General features: G+C 49.0%; 1 protein-coding gene across 3 annotated transcripts in view; it reads left to right on the top strand.

Annotated features, from left to right (window-relative positions):
- The window catches only part of FOXP2 (forkhead box P2), a 262,365-nt gene that overhangs the window by 127,420 nt on the left and 108,712 nt on the right, over nt 1-26,233 (top strand). For all 3 annotated transcript variants that reach the window (XM_078598843.1, XM_078598845.1, XM_078598844.1), the window contains one exon: nt 21,932-22,024. In XM_078598843.1, coding sequence (XP_078454969.1) covers nt 21,932-22,024 — 93 coding nt within the window. The remainder of the gene's footprint in view (nt 1-21,931; nt 22,025-26,233) is intronic.

The raw sequence follows: 26,233 nt of genomic DNA, 5'->3' as shown, positions 1-26,233 counted from the left end.
GCCGTCTCGGCCAAAGGCACAGGCGAGGTGAAGGGCAGAGCAGACAATGGGGGGGGGGGGCGGGGGGGGGGCTTTCGCCAAACGGTGGGGCCGCCGTCACTCACGGGAATACGGGGAGAGCGCGTGCCGTCCGCAGAGCGGTGGGACAGATGGATTATTCACATCTCCTTCGCGCCTCTCCGCCACTATGCCGCCGTGACGAGTTAAAAGGGAAAAAGATAAATGTAGGGCCATAAATTGAGAATGTTAAACATTCAGTGTCGGGACAAAGTAAAATACAGGTATCTTCGAGCACTTTGATTTGGCGCAGTTATTAAATGACCTCCCCCTCCCTCGCCCATATGGATTTAAATGTGGTAGTTAAACGGTGTCCCGAGGAAGATCAGATGAGGGGGAACGGCAGTGTTTAGAAATCATACAAGCTGGCAGGTCTCATAATCGCCGTGAAAATAAATGCACAAAAGGCGGAGTGCAACGTTGTACTTTAAGCACCTTGTTAAACGAGCAACATGGATGGCACTTTGAAAAGAGTGAGATTAGGGAGACCTTTGCTGTAAAAGAAGGTTTAAATAATGCCTTTACACGCCGTTCACTTTAGGTGAGGGAGTTAAACCAGACATAGTTCTTCCTCAACAGAAAAACGCTGTAATTTTCTTGCCATTTCTCAAAACGATTCTATCAGCCAGATAGAGGCTGGGCCATGCCCTAACTGTCCATTATCGGATTAGGTCTGAATGAGTTCAGATCATCCCTGGTTGTTTTTTTTTTGTTAAACTAGGGGGAGATCTACTTTAACAAGCCTGGGCACTGTGTTGGAAGATTTCCGTGCATCTCTGCCAAAGCGTGCGCTGTAGCAGCTGCAGCGCCGTGTGGTCTGATCAGACCGTGATGTTAAAGTTTGCCAGCGTCGCAAATGAACCGTTGCTGGCACAGGAGGCCAGAACCATTGGTTTAAAGCAAACCTTTGCGATGCTGGACTGTTTAATGTAACAACATCTGTAACGTGGTTCGGTGCAGCATGCTTCAAGTCAAGGCAGAAGGTTTCCTTAAAAATAATAATAACTTGAGTTTACAAAGGGTTCATTTCAGGAGCATCTCAAGGCGATGTGCATGCACGCATACGGACAAGGACAAAATGCCTTTACTCAGCAGACGATTGTCAATGTGATGTTATATTTTATTATTTTATTATTATTATAGCCTGCTGGTAGAAGCTGTACATAAGCACGCCTTATAAAAATAAAAGTTCTGATATTATACTCTTGGTTCTTTCGGTAAAGTCACGTAGAAGGGAAATAATAAAATAATAAAAAGAAAACAATACAATTCTCACGACGTTTCGGCCACAACGCAAGCAGTCGTCCTCAGGTGAAGAACAGAGCTGTCGGAAAGACATCGTCCTAATGAACACTGCAAAGCTTGGCAGCGTATTTTAAGCTGGGTGGGAGGAGCAGAGTGCCTTGACAAAGGAGTTTACATATCAACAGAGGAATTTAACATATTGATGACAAATGCAGATATGGGGTTAGTCACTCCTTGTGAAAGAATATGAATCCCTGCAGTCACGAAAGCTTTAAATCGAAAAATCCCCCGTATAGCTTTAAACAATGCTAGGGGCAAGTGCACCAATGAAGTCTGGAACGGTACATGGTGGCGAACTCCACGCCCGACTGCCTTTGTCTCCCGAGTGGTGATGTTTACACATCACACCAGATACTCATTTGAGGCTGAATCGACCTAGGGGAGGCCCATGACTGGTTCAGATAATCGTCACCGGTGTTGACCGTGAGCGGGAATTGAACTCGGGTCACCGGGTTTATGGCGCAGCGCGTTGCCTGCTAATGTACACACGCAAAATGACAATCTAAACAAACGAGCATTAGTGTGGTGTTCTGCTCTATAGGTGGGTCTGAGTCACCAGTGGAAATTCCACATTCATGTGCCAGGGACATAAGACTTGTATATATACGTGCTACACATTACCAAGCTGCAGCGTGTACAAAATTCACTTGCACGGGTCGCGACGGATACTGCAAGATCCAACCGTGTCCGTTCAGTGCTCGCTGAGCTGCATTGGCTTCCGGTTGCCGACTGAACACATTATAAGGTCGCACGCATTACACACAAAGTGCTTGCCACAAATAAACCACAATATCTTGCTGAGCTCGTCAAGGAGCATGAACCATCACGTGAACTCTTGTCATCCTCACAGCGTCTTTTAGCTGGCCATCGAACAAAGACGGTCACTGCATCGCGTGGCGCTTTCAGATGCGCTTCTGCGGCCGTCTGAAACACTCTTCCTTCCGATATTAGGAAGCCACTGGAGCTATGCACTTAGAAATCATCTATATTGACAACTTTTTTTTATTTAGAACTGCTTTTTGTTTGTTAGTTTGTCATCCTTTCCCAGAACCTCTGATTAGCATGCTTGGCTATGTACGGTGCGAAAGAAGTTCAACATACATACAATCCACATTGATGCACTTAACGGTAAAGATCACATTTGAGTTGGCGATGAGGAGGTGAGTGTCTCGATTCGGGGAGAAACACGCTGTCCGTTCTCTGTCGTCCATCATCTGTGCCAGGTGTAGGCAACCAGACTGTGAAGGGAGAATTAATTAAAGCTGCCCATATTATATCCGGGTAGCAGAGTGGGAGAGCGCATGGTTTGGCAGTCAGGAGGTTCTGAGATCAAGTCCCATCCAGGGGTCGACCTCACCATTCATCCCCTCCGTGGTGGGTAAAACGAGTACAGATTTGTGGTGACGTCAAACGGAGGTTGTCCATGTGGACAGACTGAACCCGTCTTAGGAATGTGGAATTTCCACTGCTGGCTCAGAGCTATAGGAACAGGAGATCCCCGTCTCCCCAAACTCGGTTAAGCAACTTTGATTTTCCTGGCAGACTTCATCACAAAACTGTCTTATAATGGATTCCGTGAACCTTACCTGGAAAAAAAACTACAATCATGAAAAAAAAACTACAATCATGAAAAAAAAACTACAATCATGAAAAAACTACAATCATGAAAATATTGCAATCATGAAAAAACACCAAACTCGTCCTTCTGGACTTAATAGCAAATGGCTCGTGCACGTGTTAGACACAGAGAATGGCACCAAATCTGAAAAGTGTGCAAAGGGCCACGGAGAGATTCACACAAAGCGCCAAGAAGCAAGACGCAACGTGGATCGGCGAACGCGCGCACAACGTTAGAGGAGACACCGTCGTGTGAGCGAAACGCGAGCGGGCTTGATCAGGACGCGTCGCTGGGAGGGGCGACGGCCGGTGGTCGAGACCAACGACGGAGTGGCAGGCAAAGGACGAACACGCTGGAGAGGGCGTCCGCCGCTTGGAGGGAACGAAGAGAGCTGGCTCGTGCTCGCAAGAACGGGAGAGCGAGGGAGATGGAATGTCGCATCGTCGGACGGAGAAATAGCGACAGATCGCGGTGGATAGGTTCACTGTTGTTAACGATCCGTTTCCGGTTCTAGGACGCAATTCTCCCCATAAGTGGGCCGGGGACTGAACGTTTTGATAGAAGAAAACGCAGCCCGTGCACACGTGCGTAGGCGCTCGACTCGACGGCGATGAGTGCTATTTGTGAAACCGCGTGCGTGCGCGCGTGCGTTTTTCGCTCGCGTCTGCTGCTCCGCGCCGCGCTCGTTGCAAGGGTCGTGAAAAACCGCTTTAAAAAAGTACCGCCGTCGCGAGCAGGAACATGTTCACTCATACCTTGCACCTACGATGACAGTGTGATTATCACTTATATTAATAGCAGCCGCCCGCATTGTTTTTTTTTTTATCTTTTCCGCATAAAGAGATTCGCCTGAGCGCAGAGCCCGTCCAGAGTACCACGAAATGTCGAGCGTTCTCTCTCTTTCTCGCACGCGCGCGCTGAACAACGCATTCTGTGACACTTGAGCCGCCAGTGCCTTCGAATACATCGGTGGAGATTACAGCGGCGATCATGAACGCAATCGCATGCATCCCGTGCAATGAAATAACAACGGAATGTTTATTTTCTGTTGTCTCCACAATGTTTACACCCCCACGGGGGCTGACGATCGGCTACGCTTAAGCAGTCACCGGTGGGGCGGACAACAGCGGATTGCGCTTGTTATTTCAACGGGACAATAGTGCACAATAATGGATACGTCTCCTTGCCCGGCTTGAACAAAGCGCCTGGGCCTGTTTACTTTGTCTTGCAGGGATGCAAGGTCATCTGTAACGGAGCATGGCATTAATTTGTTGTGACACACGTTCTCCGGGCGACAGTGACACAGACACCGTTCGGAGTTGCTCCTAAATATAGCCCAGCAGAGCGCCGCCGCCGCCGCTGATGCTGCTGCTGCTGCCCACGCTTTGGCCCCCACCGCCTGTTCCCTCTTCCCCACCAACCCTCAGCCCTTGCAACCCTCCCTTCCCCTCTAAGCCCCCCTCCACACACCCCCCCCACAACCACCCCCCCCCCACCGCAGCCTTCTCCTCCCCATCCCTTCCCTCCCGCTGTCATCCCTGCCTCGTTTTTTATTCTGCCCTCGCACGGGCAAGCGGCTGTCTCTATTAGCGACGGGCGCTGCTTAATGTGCTGGAACATCGCGCCGGTAATTTCATTTTTAACGAATCGCTGAGGCATTAAGTGCAGCATGTGTTGCAAGGAGGTGGTGTACCGCCGCAGGCGTGTGCAGGCGCTTTAAGTGACCCAAGACAATCCGAGCTTGATTCTCGCCGCCTCGTGCACCTGAGTGTGGGTTTGTTTGTGTTTTTTTTTTATCTCCACCCGCCCCCCCCCCCCCATCGGTTCACTTTGTAGTTTTTTTTGTCATTTGCGCGATTGGAGTTTAGAAAATGACGTCGGTCGCGTGTCTCGGCGCTTCTTTGGGTGGGATTTTTAAATTAAAAAATACGTTTAAATTGAGTGCAGCGACTGTGTGCGGCGTCAGTGGCGTAAACTGCGGCCTGTTGCAGCCATTGTAGTTGCACGCGGGGCCCCCATGGGCCCCTCTGGCCCATGGGCTTCCATGGGCCAGAGGGGCCCCCAAGCCACCAGGCTACGAAGTAGGAGCGGTGGGAAATTGGATGGGAGGGGGGGGGGTGAGGGTGGGTGAGGCCCAATTTCACTACACTCGGGGGGGGGGCCCACATGCCCACCCACGTGCTCAATGTGCCACTGGTGTGTGTGCATTGGTGGGTCTCGCTCGGGTGTTTTTTGGCCGCTCGGTCAAAATCGGATCACTCGAGCAGCCTCGCTGCAAGCCGTGTTAACGTCCGCGGTGACAATTTTTTTTGTTTGTTTTGTTCACGAATTTTGATGATGAACACTTTCCCCCCGCGTTGGATATCTTAACGATAATTGAAGGAGATGCTTTGCATATGCTTTCGAAAGCCAACGCTGGGGTTTGGCGCTCGAAAAAAGGCACGTCTTACTTTCCACGAGTTGATCCTTATCGTGTTGCGATGACTCCGGTTGACTCATTTGTTTATTATAGTCCTTGACGAAAATGTTTTCCACTTGACTTAATCCGCATCGCAGGAGTTCTATTCAGCTTTCTATCCAGCATTCACCAACCCTCGCATTGTACTTGTTTTGGGGGTTTCATTAATTATTTAGCTGGAATTTCGAGGTCATTTAAGGGCAGCGTCCTTGTCATAACCGCTGTGCGTAATAACCGACTTCCGTTATTGCCATCGCGTGCGTTTCTACATCTTCACCGCGGAGCTAAGACTGCTTTTGCCACAGCGATGGGATGTGGTGCCTGTCGCTGTGTGCCCTCGGTCCCATTGCAAATGCAGATCTTGCAACAGCTTCATCTCCCCATTGTCAACAAGGAGAACTCTTTCCACCCCCCCCTTCCCCCCAACATTGCGAAAACATTCGTTCAGCAATTTTGCTTCAGGAATTTAAGCACTTGTTTTTTTTTCAAGTTCGTAAACAATTTTTTGTTCAACACCGTTTGCTGAGCACAGGTTCAAAGGCCCGAGACAGCAACTCAGTCGGCAAACAAGCAGCACTATTGATGGGATAATACAGGGTGGTCCAGATGTTTTGTAACCCACCATTTGTTATTCTCAAAAGAGGTAATATAAGTAAGGTTTATTTTAAACAGAAATTAATATGCAAAGGGAAAAAAAAATGTGAGGGGTCAATTAATTGGGGGAGGGTCACAAGACATCTGGACCATTCTGTGGAATCGGCGTTAATACATTACTCAGTGTACTTGAATTGAGCAAGCTTATCACGATCTCGGGATGGTGGGAGAGAAGTCCAGTCAAGTACACGTGTGAGTGACAAGGAGCAGAAAGAGAACAGTTTTTTTTCAACCTTCCGTGTGGTGATTGAACACAGCACGGATGAGATGAAACGGCCAGTCCTGGCAGAGAGAGTCTTTACACGTGCGGAGGGAATCAAGGATTAAAGATTGACGTCCGTGGGAACGGTCACCTTGGACATAGCAGTAGAAGAGTGGTAGGGAGGTGACTGACTGCCGGTGAGCGTGTGAGTGGCTGGAGTGAATTTGGTGAGTGCCGAATCATCAATCAACCTGCCTGCATGCAAATTGTGTCGAAATGCTGCGCTGGCAGTGCTTGTGAAATGCTTAATAAAAGATGCAGTTTCACTGTCGGTGATGGACCCAATCAGACTCATTTGAAAGTATTTAATTAAGATGAAACTAAAATTCCATCCTTTGGCCACTATTTTTTTGGGGCGTGGCTCCGATAAATGTGCATCACACTTACGAGCGGGACATAAATATATCCCATAACAAAAATAATATTATTATTGTAAAGACAGCACATGCTTAAAACAACTTCATCCACATGATGGAACACATTTTAAAATTGGCATTTATAAATTGCCTGGCTTGCCGTATGATAAATGCAAGACAGTGCAATTTACACTTGAATCACATTAGACGTTAAAATGGAGTGAGCATGGTTCTGATGTTGATACATCTTCAAGACCTCGCATTAACATCCTCCCTTTGGTGTGTTTTATTTTCGTGTTTTTAAAAATATTTTTTGGGAAGTGGGTGAGGGTATGTTGTGTGTTGGTTTTTTGTTGTTGTTGTTGCTGCTAGACAAAAGAAAGCCGTTGCTGTTAAATGTTTTGTGCATACATAAAACATCTTCCGATGGCTAGGAGGCGAACGCCATTGAATGTTTCGGTTGTATTCAATAGAGCGCGTTCAATAATTTACCGGCAGCTAGGTCACATGTGAACATTAGCAGGCATCAAAGAACGTACAAATTGGGCCCTTTGTTGTTGCCAACACCTCCGCTGTTCTGAGCAGATACACATAAAATGATTATTAGGTCAATATGTTAAATAAATGCCTGGTATGCATATTCATAGGGGAACATATTTTTGTGTGTGTGTGGGAGTGTTTGTATATATTTCTACATTTTTTAGAACACTCCTGAATGCTTTGATGGAGTAAAGCCGCCCTTGTTTTAAGCTGAAAGGGTTTTCCTTTGGGGTCTAGGTCAAAACAGCAATAAAACACAATTCTCAGCATTAACGGAAGATGAGTTTCCTCTCTGAATATACCGCGTATTCCACGTGCAGCCGGAGTGGTGCTGCAGCGGTAGTCGCCGCACAACGCCACGAACCCAGGAGACCCGAGTTTGTCTCCCTGCCACGGCCAGTAAGTGAGTGGATTTCTGAGCTGGTCCTGAGCGCCGCCTTCACGAACCAGCGCTGGCCAGCTCAGTGAACGTGGAACGTCGTCGGGCCTACGTTGGGCCTACGTTGGGCCTATGTTGGGCCAACGGTTCTAACCACATGGCAAACATTGGTCCAACGTTGCACGTTTACTGGGAGTGTGGTGAAGTATGGTCAATAAATCCCCATTACTGACATGGCGCTTCGAGGTCATTAAACAGCAGTAGATTGAAATGGGGGTTGGAAATTATTACACAGTGTAACAATTTTTTTTTTGATCCTGGGAACTAAGTGTTATTTTCTAATTGCTTATGCCTCAAAAGTACAGAAAATGGCTATTATTCCCCACAAACTTTGCTTTTGTGACCACGACAGTGATATTTTGAAATGTAACTATTTTCAATGAGAAAACGTGGTGTGCATTTGTGTCTTTCGTTCACATAAAGTCCTGGTCACAAAAACAAAGTTTGTGGGGAATAATAGCCATTTTCTATACTTTTTAGGCATAAGCAATTAAAAAATAACACTTAGTACCCAGGAACAAATATTGTGTTACATAGTGTTATGAGTCACACCATATTTACAGTATAAATAGAACGTCTATTTTCTACCCTCATGCATTTATAGTTGCAATCTATATTTTTTATAGTATGTAGACTTGCGCGTTTTTTTTTGTTATTCGTGCTCGATTATTAAAAGTCATCATTTACAGGCTTCTTAATCCACTTTGGGAATGAAAGGCCTTCCCATTCTTGGGTTGTACATGTTTTAAAAAAAAAAAAATTCTTCACCACGCCGGTCAGAGTTAGTGATGGGCAAAGGGGCCAAGGACTGGTTCTGGTATCACTCGCCACTAATGTTAGCCATGGCCAGGAATTGAACTCAACATGCCGGGTTCAGCCTGCAGTGCGTGAACCACTGCCACCTCTCCGCCCCCAGTGATGAGTTCTCTCTCTCTCGGTTTGTCGTTCTGCTCATTACCGAGTTTTTTGTGTGACCTCGATGATGAAACTGCTCCACTCTCGGCGCTATTGGGCCTCGCAATAATATTGGTATCCTGTCCTCCCTGTTACATTTACAATACTATCTGTCTAAATGTCTCACTGCTGGGGGGCGGGGGGGGGGATCGGTGGACGGGAGAGGGGGGCGGGCGGGCTAATGGGCGAGACTGAGTCCGGTTCGGATGTCGCTGACCACTCATTTTAGCCGTGGCCCAGAATTGAACTGCGGGTTGCCGGGTTCATTGGGCAGCGAGTTAACCGCTGCTTCTTGTTGAGATAATATGCATTAAATAGCGATTTAATAAATAAATAACCTGCTAAAATAACGTTCGTTTATAACCCACAGCTGTACGGGATTTTCCACGACTCACATTTCCCAGTAGCATTTATTTCACAAAGTGACCTTGGACTCGTACTGGTGTCACTCAGTCTCATCGGCAAGGTACGGTCTCATAAACTGTCGTCCCTTCGCTGTACATTTTGAGTTTTCCACTTAACGTTTTAATGTTGTGGGCAGCAACAGAGGTCAGTGCTCCCACCTCTGTGCTTCTTACCTTCACCAACCGGTACTGACCAGTGTGATGTGAAGGTCCCCTGTGACCCACACGGCCATGGGGCAGCCCTCATCCAGCAGTGGATTAACAAATGGGATGTTCGTGTACATGAACACACACGTTTCTAGCACATAAACCATCGCGTTTAAAATTCTAAATCAAAACACAGTGGTGCCCCAACGCTTGAGCACCTCGCTATGAATGCAACTGCACCTGCACGTACGTTGATGAATGTTGAACTTCTTTCGCACTGTACGTAGTCAACCGTGCTTATCGGAGGTGCCAGCATGGTGAAGTATAACACGTAGGCTTTCGCGACCAATATTATTCATAATCAACGTTTTTGGGTTTAGATCGCGTTATTTATGAATGTGTCGTAACCCTCCACCACCCGACATGGCCAATCAGCAATTCGTGAATTGCCCGATGATGCTGGATGCAATTACCAACGAAACGTCATACTCAAATTGTAAATGTTGTGGTTTCACGCTTCAACATACCGGTGGGCTAAAGCAGTGGACTATTTGTCTTTTGTCAACGTGACACTTTTTTACTGATTGGCCGTGTCGGGTGGTGGAGGGTTACGACACATTTATAAATAACGCGATCTAAACCCAAAAACGTTGATTATGAATGGTGAAGTATGGTCAAATAACACAAAACTCCCCCCGCCTCGCCCACCCGTGTTCAGCAAGGCGTGGGGGGAGGTCTTCATCCAGCAGTGGCTAGCCCAAAGGGCTCGTACGAGCGGATTATGCGTGAGCGTTACGCAGCGAGCGTGCGTGCCCTATTTCGCTGGCTACGTGACGCTCGCGCGCGTCCTGCGAGTCTCCCATGTACGACGTCGAGGGGGCCGGCAGGCCGGCGGGCGGGCGGGCGGGGCGGTCGTCGCGGGGCAACTGAGAAAATTTGCCGACGGTGTCCGGGGCTATCGATCGGGGGCTCTGTCGGGTGGCTGGCGAGGAGATTACACCGGTGGTGAGATGTCCCTCGTGCGGGGGCGGGGGGGGGGGGTCAGGGGGTGTGGGGGGGGGGGCCCTAGTGCACCTCCTCGTGGCCCGTACCACCCGGTGTGGTGGTCTCTTGCGAGCGATGGGTATTGCTGCAGTGCGTTGTCAAACTGCGGCCCGCCGCAGCACGCAGTTCCCCAATGGGGGTTCTTTTTGTCCCCTGTTTTATCGATCGGAATCGGAATCTTGATTTAGACTGCACGAGCATGAGGAATCCGATGAGCTGTGAAGCTCTTTCTTCACAGGTGTCCGGTATGGGAGAGGGGGGGGGGGGTCAAGCAAGTCAGGAGTGCAAAATAGAGAAAATGGTCAGCAAGTCACTAAATATAAATAATGACTGATTCCATTCATTATTTTAAAAGTCCGCTTTGATCAAGCTTGGGTAAGGCAGCAAAGACAACAAAAACAGTCCCAGACCGCACCAAGATAACGCCACACAGAAGTCCCTCAATAAAATGGCACATTAACATTGGACTATCGATAAACGGGCGTTCAAATCACATTGGCAAATGTGGCTGTATTCAGCACTGATCTGCTGCTGCCTCCAGTAACCCGTTCCGTCAACTGTTTTTGTTTGGCTGCAGTGTTCGGTCTTTTATAGTAAAATAATAATTGGCAACCCCTTATCAATGCACTGCGAGATGACGTCGTCCCCATGTTGTTTTAATTGTGGGGAGTTATTTTGGTTTAACGCTGCACGAGAGTCTTTGTCTGAATGATGAATTACTATAATGGCCATACTTCACCGTGCTGGTCAACGTGGGTTGGTGAGGTGGTGGGGGTGAGGGGCACGGCAGCGCAGGATTGTTTCAGGCATCACTCGCCGTGGATGTTAGCCGTAGCCGGGAATGAAACTCAGGGCAGTGGATTTATAGTGCAGTGCGTGATCCATTGCATCTCCGCCCCCGACCGTGTGTGGTTTATGCAGTAATGATGATAATACATTGTCACCGGATGAAATATAATCCATGCGAATGCACGCCGCCTCTCCTGTGTGGCCATGAATGGGTAAACAGTGCTGCTTGTACGTGACAAGTTGTTGCTCGCGACGAGCTGCTCCCGGCGTCGCGATGTTTACAGATGTGGTAACTGACGCTGCTTTCGCGTTCGCCGCTGACGCGCTTTGAAATCGCGCCACGCAGCGCGCGCTCACCAAAGGCCGTCGGCCTTCAGGAAACGCGACGTCTCTGAACTCGAGCTGCCAGGGAGGAGATTCTGCCGTCTCAAATAGCAGGGTAAACGATTTTAAACAAGGAGCGGTAACTTTTTTTTTCTGTTGTGTTCAAAATGATCTTTTTCCTAACCCACCATCCTCCCCGCCACCCCCCACTCCCCCCCCGCCCCTTTTGCAATTTTGGAGCTCTGAGACCGTAACTCGGTAATTTATCCCGGTTAGGTTTGTCCTCACGGTTGATGCTTCTTTTTATTGTCGGCGCGGTCACAGTTTCAATGTCACAAAAGCTCTTTTTAAAAAAATATAAGAAATGGGGGGGGGGGGGGGGCAGAAAGAGAAGAGAAAGAGCACAAGCTCTCTGTTTGCATGGGGTGGCATGGGGCAGGGCTGATAGCGGGCGCACCGTATATTTTGCGAGCGGCTCGTGAAGGCTCGAGGAAGATAGCAAAAAAAAAATCCACAGCCCTGTGTGCCGTCATACATTAACCATTTTACCTTCGACTTCCCAGAAAGCACTGGGGAAAACACGGCTGTGGCACGGTGACCGCGCGCTTGTTTTTCCCGTCGCAGTTTGCGTCGCCGACGCCCGAAGCGACAACGTGATGAATTAAAATTTTCCGGGCGACGTGAAAAAAAACCTCTTGCGAGGAAATAGATCCTTCGTTATCTTTCCGTGGCAGAACGGTTGTTTTTTTTTTTACCGCCGACAGCGGTTGGCAAAGTGGAACCTTTCCGTGGGTGAGAGTTTTAAGAGGGGAGAAAGAAATCTGGGGGTTTTGTTAGGCCGTCACGTTGCTTGCCGTCGCGAGGATACAATGATTTCATTTATTTATATATATTTCTCGAGCCATCCATCGTTTTTCATCAATCGCCGTGCGCACCAAATGCAAGGCGCCCATGCAACCTCGGTTTGCATGCTGTTATTGAAAGCAATATAGGCTGCACTTGCTCCCACTGTCTTTCGAAAAGCCACAAAGAATGCTGTGAATCCTGGCAATGCGTTCATTCATAATAAGCCATGGAAATAATGACAGCGGTGTGGCAATGAAAGGATTTCGGTGCCTAAGCTGCGGAAAAGGGAATGCGTAATTAAGTTACGTGTTCCTTTAAAAGATGAATCGAATTACCCAATGATCAATAATGCTAAATACAATACGTTGTGGTGTAATGATAGATTTGTGACCGTAATTACATTATTTCAAAATGTTTTAGGTAAAAAAATAAACCGCAGCATTTCCAAGTTCATGGGATGCTATATGTGGCCACGGACAAAATAATCGCGTAAAAAAAGCCTATAATTGTACATCGTTGCGATTCATAGCGTTTGAAATTAGCAACGCTTATTAAGTTACCACTACACTGCATTACACACATCCTCCTCTCAGTCAAGTGATTTTATTTTTGTTTCTTTCTTTCATTCTTCGAAACCGTAATTCCCATGGGCTCTGTCCGGGCTCGTCCCATGGCCCATCCCAGGGGTGGAATCGCGGCGCTGCGCCGTGCCCCCTCGCCGTGCCCTCTTGCCGTGCCATCTGCCGTTCCCGCCGTGTGGCAACGTGGTGCCAATTTGGCGGGGGGGGGGGGGGGCGGTTGGGTGGGGAGAGGTAGGGAAGGGCGGGGCGGCGGGAACGGGCGGTTGCGGCGGCGGTTGCGGCGTCTGATGCCGCTGGTGGTTGGCGCGGGAAGAGGAATGCGTGAGGCGGCAGGTCGCAGGTCGCAAGGTGGGGAAGGGGGTGCCGAGTCTCCCGTCTTCCCCCCCCGCCGCCCCGAGCGTGAAAACTGCGGCTCGCTCGGCCGAGCGTGGCAAATTAGCGCTGCGGTTTGCGGGCACCCAGGCTGGCCGGTCACCTCGGGAGAACGCGGTTTCGTATCGGGCGGCGCGCACGTGCGGGAAAAGAGGGGCCAGCATATAAGGAATCGGCGCCATCCACTCCACTGTTAGCCTGGCGCCCCACTTGATGCACCGTATTGAACATTTGTGCTCGTGTAGTTCCACCGTCAGCGTTCGTCCCTGCCGCGCTTTTTGCTGAAACGTCACAAGAGTGCATCAGCCACTCACTGAATTATATATTCCTCGGTGAAAATAATTCCCACATATTTTATGAGCAGAATTGATTTCGTGTTATTTAATTATTTTCCTTCAGATTTAAGATTTCGTTTTTAATAATGAATCTGGCATTCTAATGCATAAAGAATGTTCAACAAATATTTGATGTTATTTTTATTTATTTTGGGCTTGATGCACAGGAGATGTAATTTGGATTTATGCTCGTTACATGTATGCAGCATCTAATAAGGCCCGCTCGCTTAAGATAAGGAATAATCTGTCCCAATGCTTCTTGGTGCCGGTAAGTTTAGCCACCCGAGTTGGCGATTACAGCACAGCAGTCCGGCACCACAAGTTCTACAACCCAACTGAAAAAGTGTACCGCCCCATCATCCCTTTCGCTTTGAAACGTTGGCACTCTGCGTGCAAAGAAAAGAAGAAAAATCCCCCGGTGTTAGACTGGACAGGATCTCAGCAGCGCATCGTTCTTAACAAAACTGGGCTTCGCTTCTGGGTCCTTGTGGCCGCTGGCAGGTTGATAAGAACTTGGTTGTTGGCCAGTAGTTGTCTGTAGAGAGGCGGCCTTGGGTTTGGATTGAACCCGCAACCCCTGCTGGGACGTGCCGTCAGAGCGCGCGGCCACAAAATAAATTAAGCGGAGAGAAAAAAAAACAAAAACAGGTGCCGTGCGTCAGCGAGTGCCATCGCCCAGATTACTCGCCATGGACCGAGGATTGCGGTGTGCACATAATGCGGCGGCGGGCGTGCGAACAGCCCTCGGCTGTGTGCGTTATGCGTCGCCCGAGCACAAAGCGAACAGAAGTGGAGGGGGGGGGGCGGTCGGGGCATCTGCGGGGGCGGCAGTTGAAGCGGGTGGATGGAGTCGTTGCAGGGGGAAGAGGAGCGACGCGTGGGAGGAGGGAGGGGTCGTTGCGCTCGGTGGTGGGGGAAGTGCGGTGGGGTTTTTTTTTTGCCTTCTTGTTGAGAGGTCAGCGGGGAAGTGCATTGTGGATGAGATGGAAACAGATGCCAGGTCAATGGAGCAAGGTCGCGTAGGAGTGGAGGGCGTGGCCTCGCTTGCTGTGCCACACCACTTGCGTTCGCAGCAGCAGCAGCGTCTGTCTATCTGCCGTCGGTCGCGTGGAGATTCTCTCTCCGAGATGGTTTTGTTTTTTTCCGAAGCGTCCGTCGCTATCGCGATGGGAAGGGAGCAACGAGTTTTAATTCGCGTTTTCTCAAGACGCGCTACGCCACCGGCCTCATAAACGTGACCGATTTGTTTACCGAATTGCATCAATTCGGCCCTTGAACGATCGTGTTGTTGACACTTCTGGAATGAAGTGCGATCTTTTCGCAAATTAATCATAAAACTGACCCATAGGATATCCATCTCTTAATGTGAAATTTAAAAAAAATTAGTCCAACGGTCTATTTTGCCCTTCCGGACCAAAGTTTCACATCAGAATTTTAAGCAAGCAGACTCTCGATCAGTTTTGACTTTCGGGATCAGGCTTGCTATGCAACCGCTGCTGGTTTGTTTGATGTTATAGCAAAGAGCAATCCATCTTCACCAGATGGTCATAGAGACTCAAATGATCATTTTGCCAAAGGCTCCGTGGGTGATCACAAGGCCTGGCTTAATGTGCTCTCCATTTGGCATTGCTCGTGGGAGCGAATCCCAGAGCAACGACAAACTAGAGGTAACTAGTGTATACAGGTTATGTACCGTACATGAACACGCCTCTGCAAGTCTACTCCTGGATGAGGGGCTTCCCCATGGCGTTGCGGGACGGCGTGTGTTGGTGAAGGCGGTGCGCTTAGGAGTACAGCACAACGATGGGCTTTGCTGCACTATACTCTGCTGGTCGCTGTAAAGCCTCGCAGCCCTTTAACAGCCAGGTTGGGTATGGTGGTCATCCACACAAGGCCCGATCTTGTTTAGATTGGGGGTGCAGTGGTGGCGATATGTTAACTCCCTCGCCTGGTGTGCAGGAGGTCGTGGGCTCGATCCCGACCCTGATGCCTGTATATTTGGAGTTTGCATGTTCTCCCTGTGGTCATGTGGATTTTTCACCAGGTCCTCTGGCCTTTCCCCTCTGCATTTAGAAACATGCTTTCAGAGTTTTTGGCTGATATCAATTTCCACGTGATAAGCCCCTTTGGTGAGCTATCATTTGTGGCCAGGTAACTTCTGAAAAAGAGCTACATAGCTCAGTGGGCCTTATTTGGTAAATACAAAAAAATAGTTAAATTGATCAGATGGGATCAGGCACATCCTTGGGTGATTTGATCAATATGTACGGTGATATGTTAAGTAAATATGAAAAACTCAACAATTTGTCAATAACACTGCAACCTTAAAAGGAAATATATAATAGGTGATGTTTCGGGCATTGCCTGAAACATCGGACCTTAAAATTATTTTCACTGTAAGGCCACGACATTGTTGACAAATTAGTTTTTTTTTGTTAAGTGTAGCAGTGTTTGCCACAGCATCACCAAATAACCTGCATAGTTTGTAAATATGTGTTGTGTTAAAGTCCGCATGTCACACTTTTACAATGACGGACTCACTTGACAAATATAAAGCGCATGACACCATTTAACGCTTCATAATACCAATCGCTATGCATTATAGACTATAAACATATGTTCTCACGGACATGAATCATTCGTCATTAATGCGGAATTCTAGCAGAACATTTCTAATATACTGACGATTTCAGTAACGCTCCTTCTTTGGGGCAGAGAGAGAGAGACAGAGTGTGCAAGGAGACTCACTGACTCATCAGTTGATATTGGCGATTAAGCTCAGGATACATTTATAGAATTGCGTGCGTAGGAGTTGATGTTGTCCAGTTTGTTGATGTCATATGTATTCGGGCCAAGTCATCGCGACAACCAATAGAGGGCACTACCATTCACTTATTTCCTGACCCCCCCCCCGCCCCCAATGAAATTGCGACTCTGAATCATGGGGTGGACATCCCCTCCTCTACTTTGCACTGCCGGTCCTGATGAAAAATAGGAAGTTTTAATTTGACACGTGAGTTAAACAGATGTATTAGTAGTTGGCATTGAGTGACCACACTCTGTGTTTTCAGTGATTTCATACCCAGCTGCAGATTATGGCTACGTCTACACGTTTAGGTGCTTGGATTTTTTGTCAACATTTGGAACCTGGGGGCCCCATATCACTTAAAGCTGGCATTGATGACACGTTTGAGTTTACCGTTGCAGTACCATGGAAACACAGACGTAAGACACGTCCACAAGTCAAGATATTTGGTAAACAACCGCTTAAAACCTGACTTCATTGGTGCCAGGGAGGATTGTTCCATGCGGTCATCACTGGACGCCCTTGTGGTTGACATTTGTTGGACACTTGAGCCAGATGCTTGCCGCTTTTGGGATCCCCACCTCAATCTGGGGTTGCCACCTGTCCAGGTTTTCCGAGGATCGCCCTCTCATTGAGGTAGCTGCTGATGTCCTGGATTAAAAAAAAAAAATCTTCCCGGGACATTAAAAAAGTCTGGGGGGGGGGGGGGTTTGTCAGTATTGTGAAATATTATTTTTCTTTTTATGGTACGTCCTGGTGTTGTTGCAAATCAGTAGTGGCAACTCTTACCACATTCTGTGGGCAAACCGGTCACAAATAGCAGGTCTCACCCATTTGGTCACGGAACCAAAATGTGCCCGGACTTGTTCCCTGGGAAAAGAGTTGGATCCTTGTTTTTGTTAAATGTTCACGGTCCAAATTAACTGTCCAATCGTAAACAGTATCCCAATGAACAGTATACTAAATAAATAGTATGCCAATAGTGTACCACGTCGCCTTGTAAAGAGATCTGTGTGATATTTAAGAGTGTCCTTTCGTAAAGATTTTATTTGAAACAAACAGGAACCGATTGTAAAAATAAATACATCTGTTTGTGACCGAACGGAGTTTTCCCATGCTTGCAGACTTTGTTTGGTGAAACGAGTGGGTGCAGCTTGTAAAAAAAGATACTGCGCTCAGTACTTTTTAAACATTTTAAATAAACACGTGGGATTGCATGATGACGGAGTGGACGGAGGAACAATTATTGTTGATGATGTCCTTTATCTACACTGGCAAATCCTCGTTGAGTCTCCACACATTTTTAGAGGGTCTTGCCGCATTGCAATGTTTGGCCATTCACAAGCAATGAGTGGCTTTGCACGCATCAAGGGAATATAAAAAACAAATTAAGCAATAAGCCGCCTTTAAAACAAAACGAGTGCACAACTTAAGTAGGATGATGATGCGTTTGTGAAACAGTGCAACACAAGCCACTGGGAACAGTTTCCTCAATTCTCAAAATCCCAGTAAACAACTTAATAACAAAACGGTGTTTTTTTTCACACAGTTTACATTTTCACACGTTTCTCTTAATCTTGATGCGTTCCCTTTGGCCATGTCAGTGGGTGTGTTGTTTTCAAATGAAAATCATTCTGTGTGTGCGCGCGCGTGCGTTTGATCGAGTACACACATGCAGTAGTGTAGTGGTTAGCGCGCTACGCTACGAACCCAGCGACCCGAGTTAGATTCCCGCTGACGGCCAACACCAGTGACAATTATCTGAACAGGTTCTGGGGCTCCCCTAGGTCCACTCAGCCTCAAATATATATACATGATGCAGTGTATAAACATCGCCACTCGGGAGACAAAGGCAGCCGGGCGTGGTGCTGGCCAGCCACCCCCTCGTGTGCCGTACCTCCTTCATAACAACACTTGCCCCAGCAGTGTATTCGACTATGCAGGGGATCTTTATCTTTTTTTGAGATAGAGATGCATTGACAGTCATTTTGCACTTGATAGTGGCACCTAAACGTTCTTGTCAACTAATGTGCAAAGCCATACCTACCTGTGCACTTATTTATTCCTCGCCGTGTCAATTCAACCTTCCACAGCCTGCGCTAATATAAAAAGCAAGGCACGCTAAGAGTAACATAATTGAAACTGTAACCGTGCTTGATGCGTGTTTTATGACACATGCTCTCATTTTCAAATTTAGAACGTGGCTCATTCATCCGTTGCAAAACCTAAGCGCAGAAGAAAGACAGGGACACAGGGAGAAGATATTAGGGTGAGCTCACTAAAAATAAATCTGTTGAAATAAATACCCCCGTGGCATTTGTTGTGGCGAGTCAAGAGAGTTTGCCAGAGACCAACAGGCAGATGAACAAACAAAGGCGCTGTTACGAGACACAGCGGACTGCATTGTTCCGTGTTTGCTCAGGACCCAGGGCTTAGCTGCAGGAACGCAAATTCCTAAACAAGCCGGGCGGGCGGGCGGGCGGCGGCTGGCCGGCAAAAAGAGGGTACGGGAGCCGCTGCGGCAGGAGCAGCTGCCGTTTAAAAATGTACCGTTCAAAATTTCACGACGGCGACGCGGGACCGTGAGCAACCCTCGCTTTGGCGGTGTTGGGGGGCCGGTGGGTGTGGGACCCCCCCCCCATCCCACACCGCGCTTTTACGAGGCGCGCGAGATTGACGCGGAGGCGTCGCCTGACCCAGCGTTGCGCGCCGCTCGCCACCCGTGTGTGTTTATCCGATCAACTGTCACTTACCCCACGCGCGGCTCCTTGTTTGAGGGGAAATTGAGAAATTGCTCGCCGCCGCGTCGCCGGGGCGCAGCTGACAAACTGCCTCCCCGTGACTCGCGAGCAACCAACAAGCAAACGGCCCCGGCGCCGTAACCCGTTCCTCACCCGCCGGTGCCGTTTGCCGTTGCCGCAAGCGAAGGCCCCGTTGCAGGGTTTTTTTTGCCACCTGTGCAGTTTCACCGTGCCATGTAAACGATGCGGGCACACGTGACACACGTCAGCGGGTCCGAGACATTCGGTAAACAACCGCTGTCACCCTGACTTCGTTGGTGCCAGGCAGGATTGTTCCATGCGGTCATCGTTGGCAGGCCTTTTGCTTGGCTTTTGTTTGACTCTTCAGCCAGATGCTCGCCGCTTTTTGGGATCCCGCCTCTCGCTCTGCGGTTGCCACCTGTGCTGGCTTTTTCAGGATCGCCCTCTTTTTTACGTAGCTGTCCAGTAATCTGAGACTTCCCGGGACGTTAAGAGTCCCGAGAATTTTGTCAGTTGCGTAAAAATGCAGCATTCGAGACAATGCATTTACGCGTAGATCTCTGCTTCCTGGTATTGTCAGATATTCTTCTTCCCACGGTATGTCCTATTTTATTTGGACACAATCACCCTCAGGGGTGGCAACTCGAAGTGCGTTTTTTTTAAGTGTACGGAGGACCACATCCGTGATGATTCCTCAGGACAAGTTTTAATTTCTCGGGGTAAACAGAAAATATTACAAACCTACTGCGGCATTTCTTCTTTGCCCGACGTCAGCCCTGGACTTGGGCACAGACGGCGAGCGACTTCGTTATAAATGGGGACAAAACAGATGGAACTAAGCTCATCGCCGATGGCCAAGAGACGTTCTCGGCTAAACGGAAACGCTATCGAGGCGGTGACCACGAGTGATTTAGGGAGAGGAAAGTCGAGGCAATTTCAGCAATTGCAGAAGTGAGATTGATTGCGACTGCCAAGCGTCGGGGCCAACGACTGCAGGCACAGGACGGCCTTGGTGCTTGGTTAGGTGGATGTTGTGTGATGATGATGATGACATTACGGAGCCATTAAATAGAGAGCCTCGCAAAACCTCCCTTGGTTTGTTGTGGAAAGTGAGAAATCGTAGCTGCGAGTGATTCCTTGCGATTTTTCCTTTCCTTCGAAAAGTCCTGTGTGGAACAAAAAAAACACTTGAATTAAGACACGCCAACAACGTACGCAGCCGGCCCGTGTTAAATGCCGACGTTGCCAATATCTCACCTGAGCCTGTAATTACCTGGGCAGGACCCCAATACCAGGATGTCATGAAGCTAACTTTGCTCAGAGGTGTGTCTGTTGTGCGTGAGTGTGCGGTTTCTTTTTTTTTTGGTAACACCACCTCTGGCAAGTTCTTTGCCATTCATCTTTTTTTTTATATATATGAAAAAAACCCGAGGATTAAGATGCAACTTTGGTGCCAGAAATACATACGTGTACATTTTAAATGGTCTCTCTGAAGCGAGAAGAGGGATAAAACAATGATCAGGGTTTTACAGTTGGATGTAGGTTTGACAGTTTGAAAGTTATTACTGTTATTACACAGCTTTCACGTTGTGCCGGTAATTAAGAGGTGGCGTGGAGAAATCTGTGAGATCCCCTGAATATGCCCCCGCCTGCCCCCCCCCCCCCTCTTGTTTCCACCTGGTTCGCAAAATGCACGTCCGTCACAACGGCGAGAGTGGTGGGAACCCTTCGCAGAGTGGCCCCGTGCCCGCTTGGCTGCTTTTGCCCTCGGTCAACAAGTGTTTGTGGCCGCCGTGATTATTATCGCAGATTTTTCGCGATGATGGATGAAAAGTGCCCGGTGGGCTCCCTCGCAGTGGCGACGGGCCCCGCGGAGCACAAGAGTTATTTATTTATTTACGTGTTCCACTTCGCAATTGCCCCCCATCCCAGGTGTGTCTCGCCGCTGTCAATATGAATAAAACATAAATCCATTTCCCCACCAATTAGCTCCGCTGGGCACACCTGACCGGGGAAATCTGGCAAACATGGGACGCTCTGCCGCCCCCCCCGCCCCCCCCCCACGTCCCCCCCCCCCCCCACCATCTCCCTCCCCCGTGGGTTCCTTGTGATGCCCGATGGCATTGGCCAGAGATCGCCATTTGACACATTTAATTCCCCACGCGTCTGTACTTGTCTGTGTGTGTGTGACGATGTGTGTGTGTCTGTGGGGAGCAGTAGTGTATAGTGGTTGATGCACTGAGCTATGGACCTGGTGACCTGAGTTCGATTCTCAGCCACGTCTAACATCAGTGGTGATTATCTGACTTGGTCCCAGGACTCCCCTTAAATGAGTACCTGGTGCGATGGGTAAACATCAGCACTGGGGGATAGATACGGCTGGTTGTGATGCTAGCCACAACAACCCCTTGTGTGCCATCCGGCCTTAATAGGCACTCCGTCATAACACTTGAAGCAACAGTCTATTGAAGGCTATACTGGGGTAGAGTCTTTGCCTTTGTCTGTGTGTGTGGGGTGAACATTGACAATGTTAGAGCTCTAGAATTCAATCCCAACGATCTGGGATAGATTCCTGGCCACGCAAAACATCTACGGCATTTTGGTATTCGAACCTGTCCTGGGCCTCTCCTGGGTCAACTCAACCTCAAATTAGCACCGAATTCAGTGTTGCAAACATTTGCATTGGGGTGGCTAGCATGTTAATAACCACACTGCTCCATCGTGCATGTTGGCAGCCTTAATAGATGCTCATTATTATCAACAACACTTGTCTGCAACAGCCTCTGAGCCTAAAGTTGGAATCTTTGTCTCTGTGCGCACGTGTGTGTGTGTGTGCCCGTGTGTGTATACGCGCGTGCGTGTGGCTACGCCAATGCAGGCACTGCAGGCGATGGCTCGGCAGTATCTCCTGCAGCACCAAGCCGCGTCACTCAAGCCACAGAAGGTCAACGACAAGCAGCCCTCCCTGCAGGTGAGCCCCCCCCACCCCCCTCAATATAAAACCCCAACCCTCGGGGTCACTGGGCAGCCACAGCCAATAGGCGGCTGGCTTTTTTGTGACACAGACTGTTGGGGAAAGTTTCTGTGAGCGAGCACCTATGAAGGCCAGCACGGCACACGAGAGGGTGGGTGGCCAACACCGCGCCCGGCCGCCTTTGTCTCCTCAGTGGCGATGTTTACACACCACACCAGGTACTCATTTGAGGCCGAGTCGACCTAGGGGAAGCCCATGACCGGATCAGATAATCTGTCACTGGTGTTGGCCATGGGCGGAAATCGAACCCGGGTCGTCGGGTTCATAGCGCGGTGCGCTAACCGCGACACCACCGCACACACACACACACACACGTGCGCCTTAGTGCCACATGGGGCATGCACGCACGCGCGCGCGTGAGTGCGCGATTGGGTCCGCAGGGCGATCGCGTGCCAAGGAGACGCGGCTGTGTTTTTGTGTCTTGAGCTGCTCTTTGCGCTCGGGCGCGGAAGGGCTTGATTTGACGAGTCGCTCTTCGTGAATCGCCGCGCGTGCAAAAAACCCAAAAAACACCACGCCGCTGCCGCCAGGAAGAGGGCTGCGACCGGTGGACTGCAGCGACGAAAGCGCAACGAGCGCCCAAGTAATCCTTTCTGTTTGTGATAATTGGCAAAAGTGTTGTGGATTTTGCAGTCAGCTCAAAGGCGGCGGTGGGTGAAGAGTCGAGATGCGTTCGCTCGTGCTTGCCGAGGGAGCTCGTGCTGGGCGCTGCTATAATGGAGACAGAGGCCTCCCGAAGGGCGTTTCACAGACTGCTGGGGCAAGTGAAAAACTATTAGACTCTTTTTATTTGACCAGGTAAGGCCCACTAAGCTATGTAGCTCTTTTTGTGGAAGCGACCTGGCCACAAATGATCGCCCAATGAAGTAGTGGCTTATCACTTGGAGATGTATAGTGGCAGCCAAATGCTGTTGATTCCACATGCGGAGGGGGAAAACACGGAGGACCCGGAGAAAAATCCACGCGACCATAGGGAGACACGCAAATTCCAAATATACAAGCGTCGGGGTTGGAATAGAACCCACAACCTCCTGTACACCAGGCACGGTGCACAGAGTTGTGGGCATTGCCGGCGTCACGCCTGGTCGTCTCCCCAGTGCTTATGTTCAAGCACAGCACCAGCTACTCGTTTAAGGCTGAGTCGACATAGGGGCAGGTCCAAGACCGGTTCCCCTGTCACTCGCCACTGAATGTGTGCGTTCTGTAACGCACACGTACATACGTGCATACACATACGTGACTCACCGTGGAAAATAAATGACGTACTCATTGCACAATGAACTCATGCGCCGCTCTGCATAGATTAGCAGTGCACTGCTGCCTGCACGGAAGGGTGGTCTCTTACGAATGGGATGATCTCCAACTCTGTCCGATCGTTATTGTGCAATCTATTGTCCAAATCCCTGTACCCTATCATCATCATCCGCCATTGTCTATCCACTGCTAGATGAATGCCCCCCCACCCTCCCACCTCCGCCCACCATTGCCATTTCGTATGTTCCATTGCCGTTAAGATCCATGAACCCATCCAAAAGCTCCGTCTTCACAGTGGGTCGTCATCTTTTGGGCGCATTCTCTCCTTCCATCACGCGTCACATCCATCCTGTCGCCGGGAAAAGTGGCGATGGTGCTGGCGGGAGATTACTTTATGAATTGCGTTCGTGCTTTCAAATGTATACTCCCTTCCATTTGTTTTAACGGTATTCCATTGTGAATCGAAGTAAGGGTGCCTTGCATGGCGGATCTAGGCCAGAAGGTGGCCGCAGATTAATTCCAATTTTTAATTTGACTTGACTCATCCATCGGCCGTCATCGTGTCCAGCGACGTAATCCTGTGCGAGCCCATTCACTTTTCTTATTTGTCAAAGACTCTGCGCCCTTTTTTTGGTGTTTGTTCACTAATTCACCTTTACCTTATGCCCTAAACAAGAGTGTGGCATATTTAGTTTCACTTTATTGCATTGGAGACCCTAAGAGAGCAAAGTTTTTAACGAGTTGCTGTGTCCAGGTGCAACGCCCACACTAAACGCGCTACAGTTTTTAGCTTAATGCAGGCACCACGTAAAGCGTATAATTGCCTGCATTATTGCGGTCTAGTCGGGGTGGCTGGCTGTCTCAGGAAGCTAATGCTCTTGTCGGGGCACTGAGCCAACACTTCTGGGATTTTGGGTTCAAGCCTTGGGACGGGCACACTCAGAGATGCAAAGCTTTTGAGTTGCAATGGTGCTATATGAACGCTTTTGAGCCCATCGGCTGAGTTTATTTTATTTTTGTTACATATATATCGTTTCCTTTTTTGGTCTCCAGCCACCAATTTTAATCTCATCTCAATTGTGATTTTGGCGTTAACAGACGAAGCGTCCGTTTCGGTTCTCTCACCGAGCAGTTTGGGGGGCCCTTTTGTTTCGGAGAGAACGGGTCCATGGAAGCGGACGCCGTGGCGCTACCCGAGTGGCCCAACGTGGGTGGCAGCACCTACCCCCGCCCACCACTCTGCCACGGAGAGTAATGTTCGTAGTCGCATGGCAGTCAAATTGATGGGTTCTAATTTTCAGAGCTGGAATTTAGCCTAATTAAGTGGAGAACAAGATTAAAAGCGGTGGCGGAGGGGAGGGGAGGTTGTGTGTGCAGTCATTGGAGACTGGACTAAGGCCATCAACTCACTCAGCTTGAGAACCCAGTTTGATGAGAGGCATTTGAAATCTGGATTGCGAACTCAGAATCTCAGTGGTGCCAGCTTAGCCACCTATCCCCCTCTTCTCACTTTGCTGATTTTTATCAAAATAAAGCGAAATGCAAACACGTTGTGCAAAATACCATCATCACGAAGCAATGCTTGACCATTCCCATTGGCGCACCATGGAATACCGGATAGGAAGGTCATTGAGTTAGATGCTGGAAGAGATCACAGCATGTCAGCATGGGAACCATTCCTGTGCAAAGGTAGCACGGCCACTTTGAGCTGCAGCAAGCAGAATCGCATCCTGAGCGGGCACGCAGGATGATATACACACGGAAAATGAAAACCATAAAGTACATCGCGGTTAGAAAACACCGAAAAAAATTCAATTGTTTGCAAATGAAGTACAAATAGCATGTTTAGTGGAATCTGTTTAACCCACATTAGTTCTCATTTAGACACTTACCCAGCGAGAGAAAGAGAAAAGCGAAAACCCGCTGCAACTAATTAATGTTAATTGATAGGGAGGGATGCCACAGAATGGAATTAATGACATTATTACCATCTGACAGCATTTAGTTGATTAAGATTTAAAAGGTCAGCTTTTATGAGGAATATTGATGGCACGCTGTTAATGATATCTGCTTGTGTGCTAACGACATCTTGCCCACAGACGCTTGCTAACGGCGGGCTAATGCCACCCGCACTCCTCGAACGCCGATTATCAACGCGAAACAGAGCCGCTGAAGCAACGTGCCAGGCGTGTGCACGACTCATTGAAGGCGTGGGTCTGGGCCGATTGTTGAGAGGCATACGCGGTTTTTCGTCGGGCGAATGCGAGCGCTTGGGCACCAACGGTCAAAAGCGGTCCTTCTTTGTCTTTTTATTCTTCTTCGCGCGTGCGTTGCGCATACGGCGCCGCCGTCAGACTCCGCACGCAGTGGCCGGCTGACACCTCAAGCTTACTTCGTTTCGCCAGTTTGAGTTGCCGTTCTGGAGATCGGAAAGATGGTCAATCGACGATTGGTCGCCGGGTTTGATGTCATCAGTCGTGACTTATTACTTTACGGAATGGGCCGCGCGAAGGCTTCCATCTTCCACTCCAGGTGGGAACTCTAGAGACCGGGATGAGTCTCATTTGCGTCCGTGACCTGGGGAATTAGTCCGCCAGTAGGGGGCGATGATTGCTTTGTGTATAATCCTAATTGAAACATTTGCAGGCAAATTGTTTAATTATGGAAAATTATGGGCTGTCATGTCGGCACACATTGGCCTACCCTTGCAAATGACATCAGGGGATCTTTAAAGTCCACTATGGAGACGTGCGGTCCATAGTAGTATGATGGTTCTAACACCTGCAGTATTAATCAAGGGCGCCACTGAATTTGAACCGCAAACCTCTGCAACGAGCGGCATACGCACTATCGCTAGGCTGTGCCACCGCCATTTAATCTGCTCGCCGTGTA

Source organism: Lampetra planeri, chromosome 11 (genome assembly GCF_965212315.1).
Source record: "Lampetra planeri chromosome 11, kcLamPlan1.2.h2, whole genome shotgun sequence".
Taxonomy (NCBI): domain Eukaryota; kingdom Metazoa; phylum Chordata; class Hyperoartia; order Petromyzontiformes; family Petromyzontidae; genus Lampetra; species Lampetra planeri.
This window is presented reverse-complemented; position numbering and strand designations above follow the sequence as displayed.